At 36.4% G+C, this 21,327-nt stretch overlaps 1 protein-coding gene across 1 annotated transcript in view; it reads left to right on the forward strand.

Annotated features, from left to right (window-relative positions):
- Positions 1 to 21,327, forward strand: part of DNAH7 (dynein axonemal heavy chain 7) — a 263,621-nt gene that overhangs the window by 31,235 nt on the left and 211,059 nt on the right. The window contains exons 7-12 of the mRNA XM_053906776.1: positions 1,165 to 1,252; positions 2,335 to 2,515; positions 4,600 to 4,675; positions 6,163 to 6,288; positions 12,733 to 12,852; positions 20,717 to 20,900. Coding sequence (XP_053762751.1) covers positions 1,165 to 1,252; positions 2,335 to 2,515; positions 4,600 to 4,675; positions 6,163 to 6,288; positions 12,733 to 12,852; positions 20,717 to 20,900 — 775 coding nt within the window. The remainder of the gene's footprint in view (positions 1 to 1,164; positions 1,253 to 2,334; positions 2,516 to 4,599; positions 4,676 to 6,162; positions 6,289 to 12,732; positions 12,853 to 20,716; positions 20,901 to 21,327) is intronic.

Consider the following 21,327-nt stretch of genomic DNA (forward strand, 5'->3'; position numbering starts at 1 on the left):
AAGACAGAATAATTTAGATGATGCATCCTGGTATCTATCTTAGTATGGTATCTCAGACAGATGTTCAATAAGCCTCCAGTCTCCACTCACTGGGTAGTTAGTGGGAGGGAATATTTTATTATATAGCATCACTGAACTGTATCCATCTCAGATGAACTTGGGATCTAGAGCATGATACATTTAGTGATAAAGAAGTTAAAGCCATCCCAGAACAACTTGTTATTTTTCATGAAGATGTGAACTATGTCTTTCTCCACAGTGGTGCCCCAGAAGAAGTCACAAAATGAGGCTTGTATCTGGTATAGAGTTTGAACTGAATTATAGCTCTCAACCCTGTAGTATTTAATGAACAGTTAGCCAATAATAAATACATAGGAATGTATAAGCTATGTTACTCTTTGCTAGCTTGTATTATATATCTTTAGATATCTGAGAAATGATTTTTTCAAGAATTTATCTGTGTCTACATTTATAATATTTTCCATCAGTGCTCTTTTAAATCCCTTATTTATAAATAACTATAAATATTTTAGTAATACTGCAAGAGTACTCCTATAGAATTTCAAAGAAGAGAGAGAGAGAGAGTTTAGAGTCATGAGGAAGAATAAGCAAAGCCCATCAAGAAGAATGCAGCCTCTGAATTAGGTCTTGCAATCACTTCCAATGTAACTATCTCTATGAATAAAGAGGAAGTGTTCTGGGAAGAATGTGGTATCAAACAAATATGTATTATGTGCATTATAAATAAAATGTTCAACAGCTCATTCTTATGATTTAATAGGAAACGGTCCTGATTTTTTTATAGTTGACCCTTGAACAACTTAGGGGTTAGGGGCACTGACCCCGCCGCAGTTGAAAATTCGTGTATAGCTTTTGACTCTCCAAAAACTTGACTATTAATAGCCTACTGTTGACTAGAAGCCTTATAATATAAACCGTCATTTCACACATATTTTTAATGTGTATTATATACTGTAGTTTTACAATAAGCTAAAGAAAATACTTAGAAAAAAATACATTTACAACACTGTACAATAAAAAATATGTATAAGTGAACTTGGACAGTTCAAAGTTGAGTTGTTCAAGGGTCAGCTATATATCCATTAATGTATATTCTGACTGCCTTTCATGTTTAGTTGAATAGTGTGTTTATCATTTTCTTAGGCAACAAGATGCTGTCTTAGACTCAGCTAGCCCCGATGAAAGCACATTTCCCAAACTGACCACTTCTGCAATAGAGAAAGACATCTTGGTAATGGGCTGTGTCTTTTGTCGCTATCATTGAATGTAAAGGAAGCACTTGAAGATACTTTTATACTTTTGAGATTATTCTGTGCTCCTCTCTTGTGGAACTCTGTGGATGTAGTTTGAGCCCCATGTTGGGCATGAAGATTACTTAAAACTTCAAAAAAAAAGATTCAAGTCTAATTTCATATGTGTTAATCTGTTCTATTAGATTAAGATCATTGTCTCCCTTGCCACCTAGGACCACAATTAAAGAATCTCCGGTTTACTTGCTCCCTTTGTTAAAATGAGCCTCAGTCTTTTATGTGTCTTTATTCTTCTATGGGAAACTATCTTAGTTATATAATGGACACTTCACAAAGCATATTAACTTACTTTAGAAATACAATTCTTCTAGTATTTCAAATACAGAAGAATTGTTTTAAACGTAAACGTCAAAGACTTTAACATTACTAATTTGAGAGTGTTTTTGAAAAAATATTTTGATGTTTAAAATTTTTTCTCATAAGTGACATGTAAAAATTAGTGAAAATATATCAAAGTTGAATGTCCATTGCTAGAGAAATCCTATTATGTCCTAAAATGAATATTTTATGTACACCTTTAATAGCAGCTGTAAAATTATAATATGGACGATTAATAAGCCAATTGGAAGTTTCCTAAATCCTGTCATAGATTTCTGAGCTTAATGTGTAGGGATACTGGTTCACTTGCAGCTTGTAAGATGGACTTGATTATCAATAATAAAAGAAGAAAAATTAATTTACCACACTTTTACATATTTATAAAGCACTAAATTCTACTTCAGAATGGGTTCTGCTTAGTATGTTATATATTTGGTAATATAACTTGATATTTTATAGTTATCAACTGAAGTAAGAGCTTTAATTTTCATGAAACATCATGTATTTTTTAAATTTAGGGGATCTCCAATAGTGCCTCCAAGAATTGCACACAATACTTTGTTATGATTTGTAAATACTTTGTTTTCCTAAAACTTTGATTTTTCTCACTAGTTTTATTTTTGATGAACACACTTGTTTCATTATAGGACTAAACCCATCTTTTTTCTCCATCTTCTATATGCAGAGATATTACTATTATATTCACCATGGAATTGATACAGACCACGTAGCCCCAATGGAAGATTCTTGGCTAGAGCACGTATTGAATTTAGTCCCCCAACATCTAAAAGTCCTCACTAACAGCATACTTGCATTATCTGATGAAATGAGAGAAGATTATCTTCTTAGTGTAAAAAAATCCATAGGTAAATCAGTATTTTTGTTTTCTAACTCGAATGTGTCTTATTAACTGAAAGTTAATACCTATACTTGAAACTATTATATTATACTGCTTCTTGCATTGCTATTTCATTGCTTGAGATCTTAGGCAAATTTCATTAATAAAGTACTGCAAAAAATTTAAAAATCCATCTTTTTTTTTTTTGTAGGGTTATATCTTAGCAAAGGACAGGAGGTGATTAATTAAAAATTGTTGCTATGGACCAGGGGTTGGCAAACTACAGCTCACAGGTCCAAGTCTGGCTCACTGCCTGTTTTTGTAAATAAAGTTTTATTGGGATATAGCTATACACATTCATTTGCATATGGTTGGTGGCTGCTTTTGAGCTATAAGAGCAGAGATGAGAGGCACCTAGGTGGCTCACTTGGTTAAGCGTCTGACTTTGATTCAGGTCATGATCTTGAGGTCAGTGAGTTTGAGCTCTGCATCGGGCTCTGTGCTGACAGCTCAGAGACTTGAGCCTGCTTCGGATTTTGTGTCGTCTTCTCTCTCTGCCCCTCCCCCACTCATGCTCTGTCTTGCTCTGTCTCTCAAAAATAAACAAATGTTAAAAAATTTTTTTAAAAGAGCAGAGATGAATAGTTGTGATAGACACCTTGTCTCTGTATTTTTTAATTTATAATCAATATTATAAATAGTATATAAGTATTATATTTATAATGAAGCCCTTTACATAAAAATGTTGCTGAGTCCTGGCATAGACTGATAGATTCTAAGGCTGACTAATCATCAGAATAATTTTTAACATCCTGATTTCTGAACCCATCTGAATTAAAATCTCTGGAGGCAGGGCCTTCGAATCTATACTTAAAAGTTCTTGGTTGAGCATCCGACTTTGGCTCAGGTCACAATCTCAGGGTCTGTGAGTTCGAGCCCCACATTGGGCTTGCTGCTGTCAGTGGGAGTCTGCCTTGGATCCTCTGCCCCCTCTCTCTCTACCCCTCCCCTGCTCATGCACTCTTTCTCAAAAATATATTTTTTGAAAAAGTTCTCCAATTAATCGGTATTATAAACCTGATATAATTGATGTCATCTTTAAAACTGGAGAAATCATCATGTTTTGGAGTTGCCCGGATTCCTTTTGGGTAGGAGGGCATTTACTGGATTTGAGACTCTTATTGAGTGTCCTGGTAATGTAAAAATAAAAAGCCAAATCTTCGCGCCCAAGGAGCTCATCATTGTAATGAGGGAGATGGGCAAACCACTAATTACAAAATAGCAGGCACAATGAGGAGGGAAACAGAGGACATGCTGCTGTAAGGGAGAAGAGCTCATGCCTGATTTGGTAGGAAGAACTCTGGACATGCCTAAATCGTCTTGACACACAAACTGAATGCTGGGAGTGTGCTTAGTAGAGGAAATGGTGTGAACATTGGAAGACACATGTGAAAGCCCCTTCTGGGCTTGCAAGTGGTCATGATGGCCAAAGCATAGGGTGCATTTGGGAAGGGGACAGAATCTGAAGGGCCTTCTAGGCCTCTTTAAAACATTCAAACTTAAAGGAGAGTCACCAAAGGATTTTAAGCAGAGGGGTTAAAATATTTACATATTTACATTTTAGAGCGTCTTAAAGGACAGGCAGGAAAATTAGAGTTAACTGTGGATTAATATGACCACAGAAGATAGAAGCTGAAGTGTAGCTCCCTTTACTGATTTGATAACTGGATTGTTTTATGCAACTTAAAAGAGAACAAAGCAATATGTATGTTTCCTCAGTGGAAGGAAGCTACTATGATTGTATTGTTGACCTTCAGTGAGAACTACTTTTGGTGGAACAGCTATAAAGGAAAATGTAATTTTAAAAGCAATCATTATTTTCAAATGAAATAATAGGGACACATTGTTAAGAGAACACATACTCTCAAAGGCACACACATTACAGATTTTTCTCATAAATATTTTTATATTCATAAATGCACAAATTACTCCATTATTTTAAATAATATAATTTAAATAAATGATTTTAGTGCAATTAGTTTTGCAATTGCTTGGAAATATACTGTAATTAATATAAGGTTATTTACCAGAACTTTTCAATTTTCTTTTTAGTTGATTTTGTTTTAAAAGATCCTAGAGAAAAAGAGGATGATAAAAAACCAGATGAACTTCCACCCCATCGTGCTGAGTAAGTAATCAAGTTTCTCAAAGAATATTGATTATGTGACCCTTCCTGTGTAGGTGTATATAGATTCACACACTCGTTATATTTTCTCATGTACATGCTTATAACTTACGTACCTCATATACAACTGATTATTCTTATTATACTTATGTATTTAAGCCCTAATATGTTACATTTACAAATCCAGGGATAGATGGGTAGACAGACAGATGATATCTATGTTGTTAAAACATAAATACCCTGGTGAAAGAACTTGATACAGATCTTTGTATTTCCAAGGCTACTAGCACAGGCTTCACATATAATAGTGGTATAAAAGCTTGATGGCAATTGGAATGCGTAAAAACACAGTGCAAACATTGCAAAAAATATGCACATTTATAGTATATTGCAATTTGTTACATAGATTAAAATATAGAACATATAATAGAAAAACCCACTAGCTTTATATTTTCCTAAAATAATTAACATTTAGGAATAAATCTCTTAAATAGTTTAAAGAATAGAACTTATGTTTTTATGATTTAGTAAACAATTCAGTTTTTCTTTCATATTATTTAAAAGTGCCTCAGGTTGTTTTCCTATAACAGCCACAAAAAAGATATGTAGCCACTTCCAACATATCTTCTGTGGAAAACAGCTTTTCTCCTGGGGAAAGACAAAAATCATCTTTTATAATTGTAAAGGTAGTATGACTACAACTGAAAAACTGAATTAAGCTTACTGTATAATAAAACAAGATTAAGTGTTTAAAATCAGTGAGAATTAAAAAATTGTAGGCATCAAATGTAAATGTCTAAATATACTCTGAAAGATGAAAATGGCGAATCCTTAATATATTAAGGATGACTATTCAAGTCATAGGAGTTAAGCAGTAAATGTCTTCAAATAAGGACATTAGTGCTGGTGATTTGGGAAGTGTCCTTTACACATTAACAGAGGTTAAGTTCAAGGGGATTTCCACAGGTGGGCTGGACTATGTTCTTAAAATATTTAAAAAAAAAATTAGAAAAACTTAAACATTTAGTGTGTTGAAATTCTTTTAAGACATGAAAAAACTCTGCCTCTGTTTCTATTTGATCATTATGAGCTATTTGTGGACTTGATCAAATATTTCAAGGAAAAATTAGTTATATATTATAGATTCGAGTCTATGGGGCACCTGGCTGGCTCAGTCAGAAGAGCATGTGACTCTTGATCTCAGGTCATGAGTTTGAGTCCCATGTTGGGCGTGAAGATTACTTAAAACTTCAAAAAAAAAAAAAGATTCAAGTCTAATTTCATATGTGTTAATTATTCTAAAATTATTCCGAACCGTAAAAAGTATGACCTTTATGTATTTCAATACATAATTGTGTGTTTTGTTGTTACAGCAAGGGATATGTCATACTTTTTATTAAAATGAAGCCATTATTATTCAAAAAAGGACACTATAACAATACTTTCTTTTGATTTTGAAAGATAAATGATTATTTTTTCTTTCTTTTCAGGATGGAAATTCTTCCAAAGCCTTGGAGGAAATCTTTTTTAGCTGCAAGCAATTACATTAAGGATCACTTGAACGCAATAAACCCTACAATGTTGGCTGTACTAGATTTGTGGCACAATACTTTTAAGTGAGTACTTCTGGCTTTATGGAGCTTCTTTTCAAAAGAGTGATGAAAGCTGTTTTGTCACATCTTAATTATTTCTTTTACTATTTTAACTACAAATCAATAAACTACAAATTTAACATCAGTATTCAAACATGGTTTTAAATCAGCAATGTAGAAGTAGGGTAAAACACGAACATTGCCTTTTATCTCTAACCCAATTCTACCCCCATATCCCATACCCCATTACCACACACAGTTTAAGGGGTAATCACAGTTAAAGGGCTGAATCGTCATGCTGTGTTTTAAATCCCACAGAACATTAGCTGCTACAATCACCTAAATGGGGTAGAAACCTAGTAAATATTACCCACCTGAATGGCAGGAGTTGAAGTTCCTGGGTCTTCAAGTTGATACAGATTATGAATCACCTCACAGACACTGTCACGGTGGGGACAGCCCAGCTACACGTAGCAAGTGCTTGGCACGGCTGGAGGTGGATGCTGGTGGGCATTGTGGACCCTGGGTCCTAGGGCTGAGGACAGGTGGTCGCACAGTTTAGAAACTCCTGCTCCATGTTCCGCCCCCTTGTATGGCCTCTTCCAAGACACTGCGGGGCATCCCAGCAACATGCACCTGTGGACAGAGGCTTTCATAAAATATACAAAAGTAATACAGATTTATACTTCTTTTTCTTTTTTTTTTAATGTTTGTTTTTGAGAGATAGACAGAGCATGAGTGGGGGAGGAGCAGAGAGAGAGGGAGACACAGAATCCGAAGCGGACTCCAGGCTCTGAGCTGTCAGCACAGAGCCCGATGTGGGGCTCGAACCCACGAACCGTGAGATCATGACCGGAGCCGAAGTTGGACGCTTAAACCGACTGAGCCACCCAGGCGCCCCTATACTTACTTTTCTTAAAGAAGGTTTCCCTTCAGGAACCTCAGAACCTGGATGGGCCCTGCCTTATGGTAGAGGAGATGGCACCTTGTCTCCAAGGTGGCCTGGGCCTATTCTCACCACCCCACCCCAACCATTTCAACCCCCACAACTGCAGCCCAGTTACAAGTGACCTGCTCTCCAGGGTCTCCTGGGTTTTGTTCCATGTATTGCTCTGCAGGCAGGAGGGCATAGTAAATGAGCACGTGTTTCTGCCTCCCAAAACCAGCCAAAGGAAAGCTGCTGTCTTTAGAAGTGCATTAAGAGCTGTGACTGCTGCAGAAGGCAGCTGTTGTCTTCCCCTGGGAAAGCCCTGGACCTACGCTAGGGGCACCTCACTGACCAACTTCTCTGAACTCTTCCCAAAGTTAGGATCTTTAGTATGCCCCTTCTAGCCCTACTAGGGCTATCCCTGAGCTCCATTCCAGGAAGCGAAGCCATCCAAGATTGCTGGAGCGTGGCCACCATCTGATTTTAAGCTCTCTAGTTCACCCCTTGTCCTCCCTCCCTAGGTCTCTGTTTTTCCACAGGTAAAATGACGTGTGGTGTCCAAGGCCCCTCACCTCCCTCCCTCTGTCCCTTTCTGCCTTTTTTAAAAAACAAATTCTAGGGGTGCCTGGTTGGTTCAGTCAGTTAAGCGTCCAACTTCGACTCAGGTCATGATCTCATTGTTCATGGGTTCGACCCTACATCGGGGTCTGTGCTGATAGCTCAGAGCCTTGAGCCTGCTTTGGATTCTGTGTCCCCCTCTCTCTCTGCTCCTCTCCTGCCCATGCTCTCTCTCTCTCTCAAAAATGAATAAACATTAAAACATTTTTTTTTAAATTCTAGTTTTTTATGCAGATGTAACTTTATATAAACCTGTAAATGTGATCAGGTATATTTAAGTCCAGTATTTTTTACTTTGCTTGACTTCCACCAGCCTTTCTTTTCCTTATCTCTGCCCTTCTTCCACCAGCCCAGCCAAAGACACATGATAACCACCCATTGGGATATCTCCTATCACCAAATACATATGTGTATCCATACAATGTACACACGTACATAGCACAAAAATGGCTTTTGCTGGTCGGACTGCAGATTGTTAGAAAGGGCATCCTTTTGGCTTTCCATTGTTATAATGTAGATTTCTTGACCACTTGAATTTGGGTTTTGGAATGGGGAGAGGTTATCTCCTTGCCTGTGTTTTTCTCATTTCTTTTCTTTTGGATACTGGGGCTCAAATACTTCTTCCTGAAAAGACTCATGATTTAATTTTGCATGCAGTAATGAGGTCGTACTATGTAGTGCGTCACTTTCACAAGGGACGCTGGCATGCAGGAATACATTTCATTTTCACCATACTACCAGAGCCATTTTCTTTTATATCCACCCACACGTAGTGCTGGAGGCTAGGAGGCCAGGCTTCAGTGCCTCGTATTTTCCATAAAAGGCTACACTTTGTTGGATGATGTCAGAAGTTTGCAAGAGACAAACTGAGAGGAGGAAAGGGAAGAAAAAGTTCCAAAGTGGAGATGAAACCACAGTAAAGAATGGATGTGCCCCAAATTGGTGTCCATGTTCATGGCGGCAGGGTATTAGTAGCAGCAAGTGAAGCAAACCTCAGAGAATCCAGGATAGAGACAAATGAGAAAGAAGCTTTGCCTTCTATGGGTAACAAACTCCAAAGTTGCCCTTGTAGACATGAGTCACCTTTTCTAAGTGAATGTTGAGTGGTGGGCAGTCAAGAGGACTGCCTCTCGGAGTAGGAGCCAGCGTTGAATATACAGGGCATCTTTCCTCTAGGTGACAGTCATTTGGCCTGAATCTCAGCAGGTCTTGAAAATATAGGACATCTCTATGTGTGGCAGTGGGTTAGGGAATGGTAATGCAAAAATCATCCGAATGACTGTAAAAATGCATGTGTGGAAACCTGAAGGGGATGCTCTGTAGATGGGAATGTGCAAGTTCATGTCTTTGAGTAGTTAGATTTATAGAACCCACTTAATGTCAGAGATATCATTTGCAATGCAGTTATAACCTATGCAGCACACAGGTGTTTTTGCTTGAAAAACAGTATGTATATATGAAGACACATGTGTAAAGTGTGTGTGTGTGTGTGTGTATGTATATATATATGTAGAAATTATCATAGAATATGAATGACAGTAGTTGAATATAAAAGGAAGTCTAAGTGAAGCTTATGTTAAAATATAAAATGAATTTTTTAAAATTCATGATTTGAGTAAGGTGAGCCCAAGAAAATGTTTCTAGATTGAAATTTGGATTCACTTACCCAAAGGATTCAGAAGATAGAAGTTCCATCACTCCTGAATGCATTAAAAAGATGCTTAATCTAACTCACAAGAGAAATGGAAAGAGATTGAAATAAACACTGCATTGAGAAATCCTATTTCCTATCAGACTGGCAAAATTCCAACATCTTGCCATCACATTTAGTTGGCAAGGCTTGGAGAAATGGATACTCTTCTGAGGGGGAATTCAGCTATCAAAATTAAATTTTTTTTTGACATTTGAGTCCAGCAATCTGACTTCTGAGACCTTAGCCTACAGATACACCTGAAAATGTAGGAAACGATATAGGTATGATGTTCTTTGTTGTGGCATTTGTTGATAAAAGACTGGAAACAACCAAGTGTCCATCAATTATGGACCATATCAAAAAGTTATAGTACATTCATTCACACAGTGGAATACTACAGAGTGGTAAAATCCAAATGAACACAATCTCAATGTGCTAATGTGTAAAGTGTCCAGGATGTAGTAAGGGGAAAAATCAAGTGCAGAACGTGGTCTATAGTGTGCTGTTTTGAATGTAACGAGGGAGGGGGACTGGCAAGAACAAAACGTGTTTCAAAGAAAAGGAAAAATTCAGGGAACAAACAAGAAATGCAGGCACTTGGGGTGAAATTTGGAGGGTGACTTGGTCCCTTTAAGAAGTGATACTAAGTTTGAGAACAGGAGAACAAAATCAGAGACGGACTTGGTGCTAAGTGTGCAGTGTTGGGCCTGAACTGTTGAAATCCCTCCTGCTTGAAATCAGTGATGGATCCAAGGGTCAAGATGTGTTTCAACCTGTGATGAACATCACATGGCATCTTCCTTTAGCAAAGGTCCTAGGGTTCAGGACCTGAGTGATTTAGCCTATTATTTGGTTCTATTAATAGATAATTGAGATGAAGAAGAGATTTCGGCAGTTAGAGGACTCATCATCATAAAACTTTGAGACCTAGAAACCTAACATTATTCTCTAGCTAACCAAGTTCAAACTAATGCAAAGTAGCAATCTTTTCCCTTACTCCTATAGTCTTAAACCAGTGGTTGAAACTATTGTTCTACTGCTAGGTTATTGTTGGGATCATCCTGAGAGAATAAGAGTATCTGGTCGTGTTGTTCTCATCTTTGTAACAATTCAGACTATGGACCAAATGGGAAATGTTGTCAGGGATTTCATGGAAAGTTGTTGAACTCTAAAACATGTGAAAAGGCCTTTCAATTTCAAGACCTCAAAGATGGATAGCCTATGCCTAGAATTCTGCCTCAAATCAAACACTAAGGAGCTGCAGGAAAAATTGGTCTGGTGGCTGAGTGGCAAAATGAATTCCAAAATGAATTGACATGTAACATATTAGTTTCAGGTATACACCCTAATGATGTGATGTTTGTATATATTGTATATATATTGCAAAATGATCACCACAACAGTTTGGTTAACATCTACCCTCGTATATAAAAAATTTTTTCTTGTTGATAACTTTCAAGATCCACTCTCATAGCTACTTTCAAATATGCAGTGCAGTATTATTATCCCTAATCACCATGCCATATGTTACTTCCCGTGACTTACTTATTTTATAACTGGGAATTTGTACCTTTTGACCCCCAACGCTCATTTTGCCTGCCCTCCAGCCTCTGCCTCAGGCAACCACCAACCATATCCATGAGCCTTGTTTTTGTTGTTGTTTTAGATTTCATATACATGAGATCATAAAGGTATTTGTCTTTCTATGTGTGACTTATTTCACTTAGCATGCCTTCAGGGTCCACCCATGATGTCTCAAGTGGCAAGATTTCATTCTGTTTTATGGTTGAATAATGTTCCGTTGTGTGTGTATACCACATTTTCTTTATCTTGCAACGGACATTTAGGTTGTTTCCATGTTTTGGCTATTATAAATAACACAATGAACAAGGGGGTGCATAAATCTTTTTGAATTAGTGTTTTTGTTTTCTTGGGATAAATAACGAGAAATGTAATTGCTAGATAATAACATGGTAGTTCTATTTTTTGTTTTTTGAGGAACCTCCATATTGTTTTCCTTAGTGGCTGCACAAATTTAGATTTCCAACAGGAGTACGCAAGAATTCTCTCTTTACATTCTCACCAAAAGTTGTTACTTCTTATCTTTTTTGTAATAGTTATTCTAACAGGTTTGAGATGATGTATCATTGTGGTTTTGATTTGTATTTCCCTGATGATTAGTGATCATCTTTTCATGTACGTTTTGGCCATTTGTATATCTTCTTTGGAAAAATGTCTATTCAAATATCTGCCCATTTGTTAATCAGATTTTTTTTCTATTGGGTTGTATGTGTTCTTTATAAATTCTTTACATTAACCCCTATCAGTATTTAATTTGCAAATATTTTCTCCCATTCAGTAGGTTGCCTTTTCATTTTGTTAATGACTTACTTTTGCTGTGCAGAAGCTTTTTTATTTAATGTAGTCTCACATGTTTATTTTTTTGCTTTTGTTGCCTTTGCTTTTGGCATCAGATCCAAAAAAAAATCATTGCCAATGCTGATGTCAAGGAGCTTACCACCTATGTTTTCTTCTAGGAATTTTATGGTTTCAGGTCTTACATTTAAGTCTTTAATCCATTTTGAGTTAATTCTTGTGTATGGTGTAAGATACGGATTCAGTTTCATTCTTTTGCATGTGGCTGTCCAGTTTTCCCAACAGAAAATCTTAAAGGTATAAATCATGTATAACAAAGATCCATAGCACTGTAGTCAGAAAAGGAGTTGTATGGAGAATTGTTGACTAGAGTAAGCACTGTGTTTTCTTAAAAAAAAAAAAAAAAAAAAATCAAAACCGGACAGGATCAAAATATTTTGGTACAGTAGGTCTTACTTGTGAGAACTCTACCACACCATGACACCCTAAAATCTAAGGTTGCTTTCTTTTCAGAGTGGGTGCAATTTTTGTTTTAGGAGCTTTGTAAGCTTTGAGCTTCACCTCTTTTCCTGTTTTTTAATTGTTCCAGTTTGAAACCAAAAATAAAAACATGTCAACTCTCTTCTATTTCACAGTGACATTTCATGCTCGTGTGTTCCTATTGAATTTAATTACATTAATTATTTTAAAATTAAAATTACGTTTTAAAATCTCAGGTTTTTAAATATTTTATTAAACACAAACCTTAATGAGCCTAGGAATATCCTATTTTGGAGGAGATCAGTTAACAAAAATATTAAATGCAAAAAAAAAACCTCCTGCCTTAATTATTGTTCATTTTTATCTCTTGCAGAAAATTACGTTTAGTTGATACAGAAGAATTTCATAATCGCCAGGATGCATTAGAGCTATCAGTATTTCAGACCATTGTCATGAAACACATGGAATCTGCCAAAGAGACTCTACTTAAAATGTAAAGTTTTGAAGTTTCATGGAAGAAAACAAGTTTAAAAATGTGATTGGTGGGGAACTATATTTTAAATGCATTTAGAAAATCCCATTAAAACATTTTTAATTATTCCTGTTCAAGAATTAAATATAATGTCTTTAAGTGCCTTGGTCCGTAATGTCCATCCAGAAGATGTCCTACACAGCACAGATGATGCAGAAACTAAAATGATTATAGTGCTTTCTTCCCCCAATGTCTGGTTTCTACTTAATGCTCTGAGAGTGGGGTTGAATGTAATGGGAGGAATGATCATCAACTAATCCATTTGCTAGATATTTATGACATCTATTAATATGTATAAGGCACTGTACCTCTTTGATTTTGCTTTTGGATTGGGGATGCAGAAGAGTTTAAAGCATGATTAGGTGGAGAAAATATATTCTTTAAATGAGTTTACAATGACATTGAGAGGTTAGACCTCTCAAATGATTAATTCAACATCTTTTTGGTTTGACCCTTCAAAATGGAATAGCCAGATATGAAAATTATTGATCTAGGTGCCAGACGATATGCTGTGAAACAATACAGGAAAACTGTTTCTCTCGTGGGTTATTAGGTTGTTACAAATAGGACATTAAAATTAGGTCAAATTGCAGATAACAGAGGCCGTGAAACTCCAGCATGGCTTCATGATTTCCAAAAGTTATTTAGAAATATATCCTGATAGTTGAAGACTGAACCTTTCCTTTATCTTTTTTTCTTCTCCAATATGTTATAATCAAATCTTTGGCATTATTTGAAAGAACTCTAGACTTTTATTTAATATTAGTATTTAGTTAACGTTCAACAGAGGAGAGATGTAGAATGAAACCCTATCATTACAGAGAATAAAATGACCTCTTAAGACAGAATACAAGTACATTTTCTTGATCTATAACTTCAGAGTTATACCTCAGGAATATATTACAACTGTAAATTTTGGTAAATTGGGTGTCAAAGTACAGAGCAGAGTACAGACCTTTATTGAAAACTTTTGCTGAGAGTTGTAGACTGATGAGCTGTATCTCTTGATGCTTCCTGATTGACTCTCAGACAACACTCTGACCATACTTTAAATAGTGAGCCAGAATGTGTTTATCATGGCTAAAAGGCAGAACATCACCTCACCACAGTGAAGAAACAATTGGTAAATGATTAATTAGGACCTCTACCCGAAACCCAGACCTTTCTTTGCATACTCATCCTTTGCTGTTATGCAGTAGTTGCTATGGTTTATCACCCTTGCCTTCTGGAAACCCATTTTTCTAGGTCCATGTGCCACTGTTTCTTTTTTTTTTTTTTTTAATTTTTTTAAATGTTTTTATTTATTTTTGAAAGAGAGAGACAGAACATGAGTGGGGGAGGAGCAGAGAGAGAAGGAGACACAGAATTCGAAACAGGCTCCAGGCTCTGAGCCATCAGCCCAGAGCCCGACGCGGGGCTCGAACTCACAAACTGTGAGATCATGACCTGAGCTGAAGTCAGATGCTCAACCGGCTGAGCCACCCAGGCACCCCAACTGTTTCTTTTTTTAATCTGTTTTTCCCCCAGCTGTACTTAATTTTACTATCCCTAAGAATAGAGGCCCATCAAGTGCAAACCCCTAAGTTTGCTCTTGTCTTCTTTATATTCTTGACAATGTCATGATTTCATCTGTTTCATCTGTCTGAAGATCTTATGCTTTTGGAGTTCTAGGCCCTTGTTACTAATTCTGTACTCTGTATCTCCATGCTATATCAGCATCAGAATCTCAGCATCTCCATAACAGGGCTTATTCTTTCTTCCAGATCTGAGACTCTACCTGTTCTGGACCATTCCTAGGCCAAGTTGAAAACTTTATGACTTTTTCTGTCTCTTGGTTATCATCAACATCTTCACCACCTCCAGCCTGCCCCCAGCCATAAGCAGTGTATGGCTGTGTTTTTTCTTAAGCTGAGATATAATTCACTTACCCTAAAACTTACCACTTTCATGTGTACATATTAGTGGTTTATAATATATTCACAAGTTTTTGCAATAATCACCACTAATTCCATACCCCCAAAAGAAACCCTTTATCTGTTACCAATCACTCCACATTTGCCCTGGCCATCACCAATAGACTTTCTATCTCCATTCTGAATGTTTCATGTAAGTGGAATGATATAATATGTAGCCATTTGTGTTTGGCTTCTTACACTAAGCATAATGTTTTCAAGGTTCATCCATGTTATAGCATATATCAATACTTTATTCCTCCTCATGGCTAAATAATATTTCATCATATGGATCTAACACATTTTGTTTATCCATTCATCAGTACACATACATTTGTGTTGTTGCTACTTTTTGCCTATTAGGAATGATGCTACGAATGTGTTTTCAGTTCTCTTGGGTATACACCTAGGAGTAGAATTGCTGGGCTGTATAATAACTCTATGTTTAACTTTTTGAGGAACTGCCACAGTGCTTCCTAAAGGGTCAGATTTATGTTCCTACCAACAATGTATGAGGGTTCCAATTCTCCACATCTTTATTGACACTTGTTATTGCCCATCTTTCTGATTATAGTCATCCTAATAGATGTAAAGTTCTTATTGTGGTTTTGATTTGCATTTCTCTGATGACAATGTTGAACATTTTTTCATATGCTTATTGTCTCTCTCTCTCTCTCTCTATATATATATATATAATATACATATCTTGTTTGGATAAATGTCTATTCAAATCATTGCTCTCTTTGTATTGAATGATCTTTTTGTTGCTGAATTGTAAGAGCTCTTTATATATTCTTGTTACTGAATCTTCATTGGTTACATGATTTGCAAATTTTTGTCTCTTTATGTGGCGGATCCTTTCACTTTCCTGAGAAGTCCTTTGAGGTACGAATATTTTTCATTTTGATAAAGCCTATTAATTTTTTTATATATTGATCTTGTGTCTTGCAACCTTGCTAAACTTGCTTATTAGCACAAATAGTTTTTTTGTGTGGAACCTTTATATTTTTCTCTATGTAAGGTTGTGCTATCTGGAAATAGAGATAGTTCTACTTCTTCATTTCTCAGAAGCATTTGATTTTTTTCTTCTCCTTGCCAAATTGCTTTGGTTAGAATCTGCAGTACAGTGTTGAAAAGAAGTGGCAAGGGTAGACATCCTTATTCTGTTCATGATGTTAGGTAGGGGAAGGCTTTCGGTCTTGCAGCATTTAGTTAGCTATATAGTTTTCCTTTATCAGGTTGAGGAATTTCCCTTTCATTTTTCGTTTCTTGATTGTTTTTATCATGCAATAGGGCAGATTTTGCCAAATGTTTTTTCTGCACCTGAGATCGTAATGGGTTTTTCTACTTTATTAACATATTCATTTTAATATATTGAACTAATCTTTCATTCCTGAAATAAGTCCCACTTAGCCGTGGAGTATAATTCTTTTTATGTGCTACTGGATTCCATTTGTGAGTACTTTGTTGAGGATTTTTCTGTGTATATTCAAAAGGAATACTGGTCTTTAGTTTTTTCTTGTGATATCTTTGTCTGGTTTTGGTATAATACTGGCCTCATAGAATGAGGAAGCATTTCTCTCTCTCTCCCCCCACTCTCTCTAGGCAGAGTTGGTAAGAATTGTTGTTAATTCTTCTTTAAATGTTCTATAGAACCTACTAGTGAAGCCATCTTTTCCTGGGGCCTGGTCTTTTTATTTTTTTAGAAAATTTTCTGGTTTTTAGCTCAGCCTCTTGTTATAGCTCTATTCATGTTTTCTATTTCTTTTTGAGTTTCGCAGTTTGTATCTTTCTAGGAATTTGCTAGATTAATTTGTTGGCATATAATTGTTCATTAAATCCATTTGTAGTTTTTAAAAATATCTATAAGGTGAATATTAATGTTCTCTTTTTCACTCCTAATTTTAACAATTTGAGTCTTTCTTTCTTTCTTTCTTTCTTTCTTTCTTTCTTTCTTTCTTTCAATTTTGGTCAGTTTAGCTATAGTTTTGTCAATTTTGCTGATCTTTTAAAAAGCCAACTTTTGAGTCTGTTTTGAGTCTCTATTTTTTTAATTCTCTATTTTTTCCACTTAAATCTTTATTTCTTCTTTTCTCCTTGATTTGAGTTTAGTTTCCTCTTCTTTTTCCAGTTTTGAGTGGAATTTTAGGGTATTGAGTTAAGACCTTTTTTAATTAAAACAATTTTTTTTCAACAGTTATTTATTTATTTTTGAGGGACAGAGAGAGACAGAGCATGAGCAGGGGAGGGGCAGAGAGGGAGACAGAGAATCCGAAGCAGGCTCCAGGCCCCGAGCTGTCAGCACAGAGCCCCATGAGGGGCTTAAACTCACAAACCGCGAGATCATGACCTGAGCTGAAGTCAGATGCTCAATTGACTGAGCCACCCAGGCACCCCCTAAAGTTATTTATTTATTTTTTTTGAGAAAGAGAGAAAACGTGAGTGCAGGAGGGGCGGAAGAGAGGGAGGGAGGGAGGGAGAGAGAGAGAGAGAGAGAGAGAGAGAGAATGAATATCGCAAGCTGGCTCCACACCATCAGTCTGGAGCCCAATGCAGGGCTTGAACCCATGAACCATGAGATCATGACCCAAGCAGAAGTCAGACACTCAACTGCTGAGCCACGCAGGCGCCCCTCCAAGATCTTTTTTTATTTTTTAATGTAGGTGTTGACCACTATAAATTTCCCTCTGGTCATTGCTTTTTTTTCATTCTGTGATTTTTGGTAAAGTTTTCATTTTCATTCATCTCAAATTATTTTCATATTTCCCTTGTGATTTCCTTTTTGATTGGCTGGTTCTTTAGGACTATGTTGTTTAATTTCCATGTATCTGTAAATTTCCAGAGTGTCCTTCTGTTACTGATTTAGAATTTGTATGATTTCAATCCTTTTGTATTCTTTGAGACTTAGGACAACCAACTATTTTTTTATCTTCTCTCAGAAGCCTCTTCTGTGTGTACGCCTTTCCCTTTATTCCCATTGCAACTACTCGGGGCAGGCTCTTTTAATCTCCCAGGTAGCCTACAAACTACTGGCACATGAATCTTAACCCCTAATTCATTGCTTACCTTTCATTGACCAAATAAGTCAACATTTCTTAACCTTTTTTAAGGTCTTTTGCAACCTGGACCTAACCTATCTCTTGCATTCTCAGTTCTGAAAAGACTTTCACCTTGGGCCATGCCTGGAGAAACTGTCATGTTAAATAGGACATAACTTCTAAGACTAGTCTGTAACTGTATCTTACCACTGTTAAGTATTCAATGGGTAAAGGCTCTTTGTTCTCCTTTTTAGCCAATTATTGATTTTTATTTTTATGTTTATTTATTATTTTTGAGAGACAGAGAGAGACACACAGAATCTGAAGCAGGCTCCAGGCTCTGAGCTGTCAGCACAGAGCCCGATGCGGAGCTCAAACCCACATATCGTGAGATCGTGACCTGAGCCAAAGTCAGAAGCTTAACTGACTAAGCCACCCGGGCACCCCCAATTATTGATTTTTAAAATAGTTACGTATTTTTTTTATATGTAGGATGGGGATTCTAGGAAAATTTGAAAGTTGTTTAGTTGCCTCCCTCTTAGCATTGCCGTCTTTGCACACGTAATTATATCAAATTGAATCAGAGGTTAAGGAAATTAAACAGAACAAAAGCTTCTTGAATGCCATCACCAAAATATTGTGATTCACACTATTTATGGTACTTCTTTTTTTTTTTTTTAATTTTTTTCAACGTTTTTTATTTATTTTTGGGACAGAGAGAGACAGAGCATGAACGGGGGAGGGGCAGAGAGAGAGGGAGACACAGAATCTGAAACAGGCTCCAGGCTCCGAGCCATCAGCCCAGAGCCTGACGCGGGGCTCGAACTCATGGTCCGCAAGATCGTGACCTGGCTGAAGTCGGACGCTTAACCGACTGCGCCACCCAGGCGCCTATTTATGGTACTTCTTATTACTGGAGAAGTTTCTCTTCTGTCCTTCAATATGCAGTCCAAATGACATTTCTTCTGTGAAATCTCTATGGTTACCTCTTGAAAAATTATCTCTCCCATCTGAATACCTCTGATACTTTATTCTGTTAGAATTCCTTCCTTTTATAATATGTATTTATGTGTTTGTCTTTTCCTCCATTAGCCCATAAGTACTTTGAAGACTGAGTAACAATTTTGTACCAAATGTTTTATACATAATAGGGAGCCTTTGGGACAATGGCTGAAAAATTTTTAGATTTTCTTTTTTTTTTTTTTCTTAAACTTTTATTTTTTTAAATTTATTTTTGAGACAGAGAGAGACAGAGTATGAATGGGGGAGGGTAAGAGAGAGAGGGAGACAGAACCCAAAGCAGACTCCAGGCTCTGAGCTGTCAGCACGGAGCCCGACGCGGGGCTCGAACTCACGGACCTTGAGATCATGACCTGAGCTGAAGTCGGACGCTTAACTGACTGAGCCACCCAGGCGCCCCAAGATTTTCTTTAAAAAAAAAAAAAAAAAAAAAAAAGACAAACGCTTTATCCAGTGATATAGCCCCAAACTTATTCCATCTCTTGTCTGAACTACTGGAAGTTTCTCAGTCTCCTTTCTTAATCTAGCTTTGCCCTTCACTACTTGGTATTTGCCTCTTGTCCTCTTTATTTATTGCTTAAACAATGACAACTTACCGGAGAATTATCTACCATGGCTTTATTTTGGAGCATGAGGCCTTCGCAACTTCTTGTGTTTAGTTCTCAGGTTGTGCAAAAGTCCTTACAGACTTTCTCCCACTTATTTCTTCCTATTCTAGGAAGAAATCTTTATATTATCTCTATTACAGACAATGAAATGATTCACATATATTAGCCCCACTTATCCACCTATTTTTTTCTTATTATCCTACTTCTACTTCAGGTCGTTTTCTCACAATCTTCCTCATTTCATTTCCATCCTTCAGTGAAATGCCATCTTCATTATAAAACCCTTCTCTGTTACTTACATGGAAAATTATATTTTAATCCTTTGACTTCAAGACTGTCTTTCTGCTATGACACATTGCCTTCATTATTATAAGAGAAAGGATGATGTCATATCTTTTTATATCTCTTGTGACACTGTTCCTAATGCACAATAGATGCTAAACACGTATTTGTTAAAGGAATGAATACATATATTTAATATTTAGATCTCTCTTGGAGCATTCAGGCAACTCCTAAAAATATGTGCACTCTACTTTTAAAAAATCCATTATCTCTTATGAAAGAAATATTAACATTCCTTAATTTTGTAGTGTTAGTGGTTTTATAAATTGGAAACTTGAATTTTTGTTTATAAATTTACTGTTAGCCTTTTATTACAAAGATACATACACATTTGAAACTGTTTTAAATCAGTCATTCTTTCAGGATTTCACGTTGAGGGGAATAAGAACATATACACTTGATTTTACTGGTTTATCTTGTTTTCAAGTCATTGTGAAAAAGCATAGGATAAAATTCAACCTATTTGGTTGAACCAAATAACTCTCTTGGTCTAATCAGATATTTACATTTACGTTTAACAAATTCGTTCCCTGAGGAACATTTTAGAGACTGGTAAGGAGTATTTTGTAATATCCAATAGTTTTTATTTCAGTAGTATAGGAATCATGGTTTCAGGAGTTAGACTTACAGTTTTTTCTTACAGCATCACATTGTTGAGTCATTTTCTATCGGCTATGATGAACATTTCTTTTCCTAGCAAAAGTGAAATATGCTACTGCTTACATTTCAGAGGGTGGATAATGTCAGTGAGCAATACAGCTCTCTGTGAAGACCTTTGGATGTCCAGAAGTTACTGTTAATGCTTAATGTAAAAGGAGTAATTCACTGAAAGTATTAACTTCTAAAAGTCTTTTGTGCTTTCAAGGTGGTTTCCAGAAGTGCAGAATATTTATTACCAAGGTAATAAAAAAAAGCAATTGCCAACTGGTGACAGCAATGCCAAATTGGAATCTTTTTTCAACTGTGCTGCTACACTTATGACTTTACAGCTGCAGGAACTCACTTTGGTCTCCATGCAGGATTTCACAGACCTAATTGCACGACCACCAGTAAGTATGGTGTAGTTACACCAGTATTCATCTACTAATTTCTTTTCAAAAGGGAAAAGATAAAAAAAAAATCTACCAGTAGAAGATGAGGAAGTAAATCTTTAGACCACTTACCTGTTGTAAAAAAGTTAGCGTCAACCTGAATATTCAGGATATATGATTCTCATCACATTGCTGCGGATTAGTGAAGAGAAGTGAAAATTCTCATTATTGGGAAATTTGGGTCATGATGGCTGGAGATTTCTGCAGGGAACTCTTTTCTTTCTGGAAGAAGGTCCTGTTAGAATGTGAGCTGGGCCTAAGAATTGAAATGTTCTCTTGGACTCTTTCTTATGTGATTCTAGTGCCCCACTGCTATGCATATCCTCCTTTTTCTGGAACTTTGACACTATAATTGATCTGTAGGCCCAGTGAATACTAGATACCA

The sequence above is a fragment of the Panthera pardus genome, unplaced genomic scaffold, assembly GCF_024362965.1.
Source record: "Panthera pardus isolate Hobbes unplaced genomic scaffold, ASM2436296v1 HiC_scaffold_10, whole genome shotgun sequence".
Classification (NCBI taxonomy): Eukaryota; Metazoa; Chordata; class Mammalia; order Carnivora; family Felidae; genus Panthera; species Panthera pardus.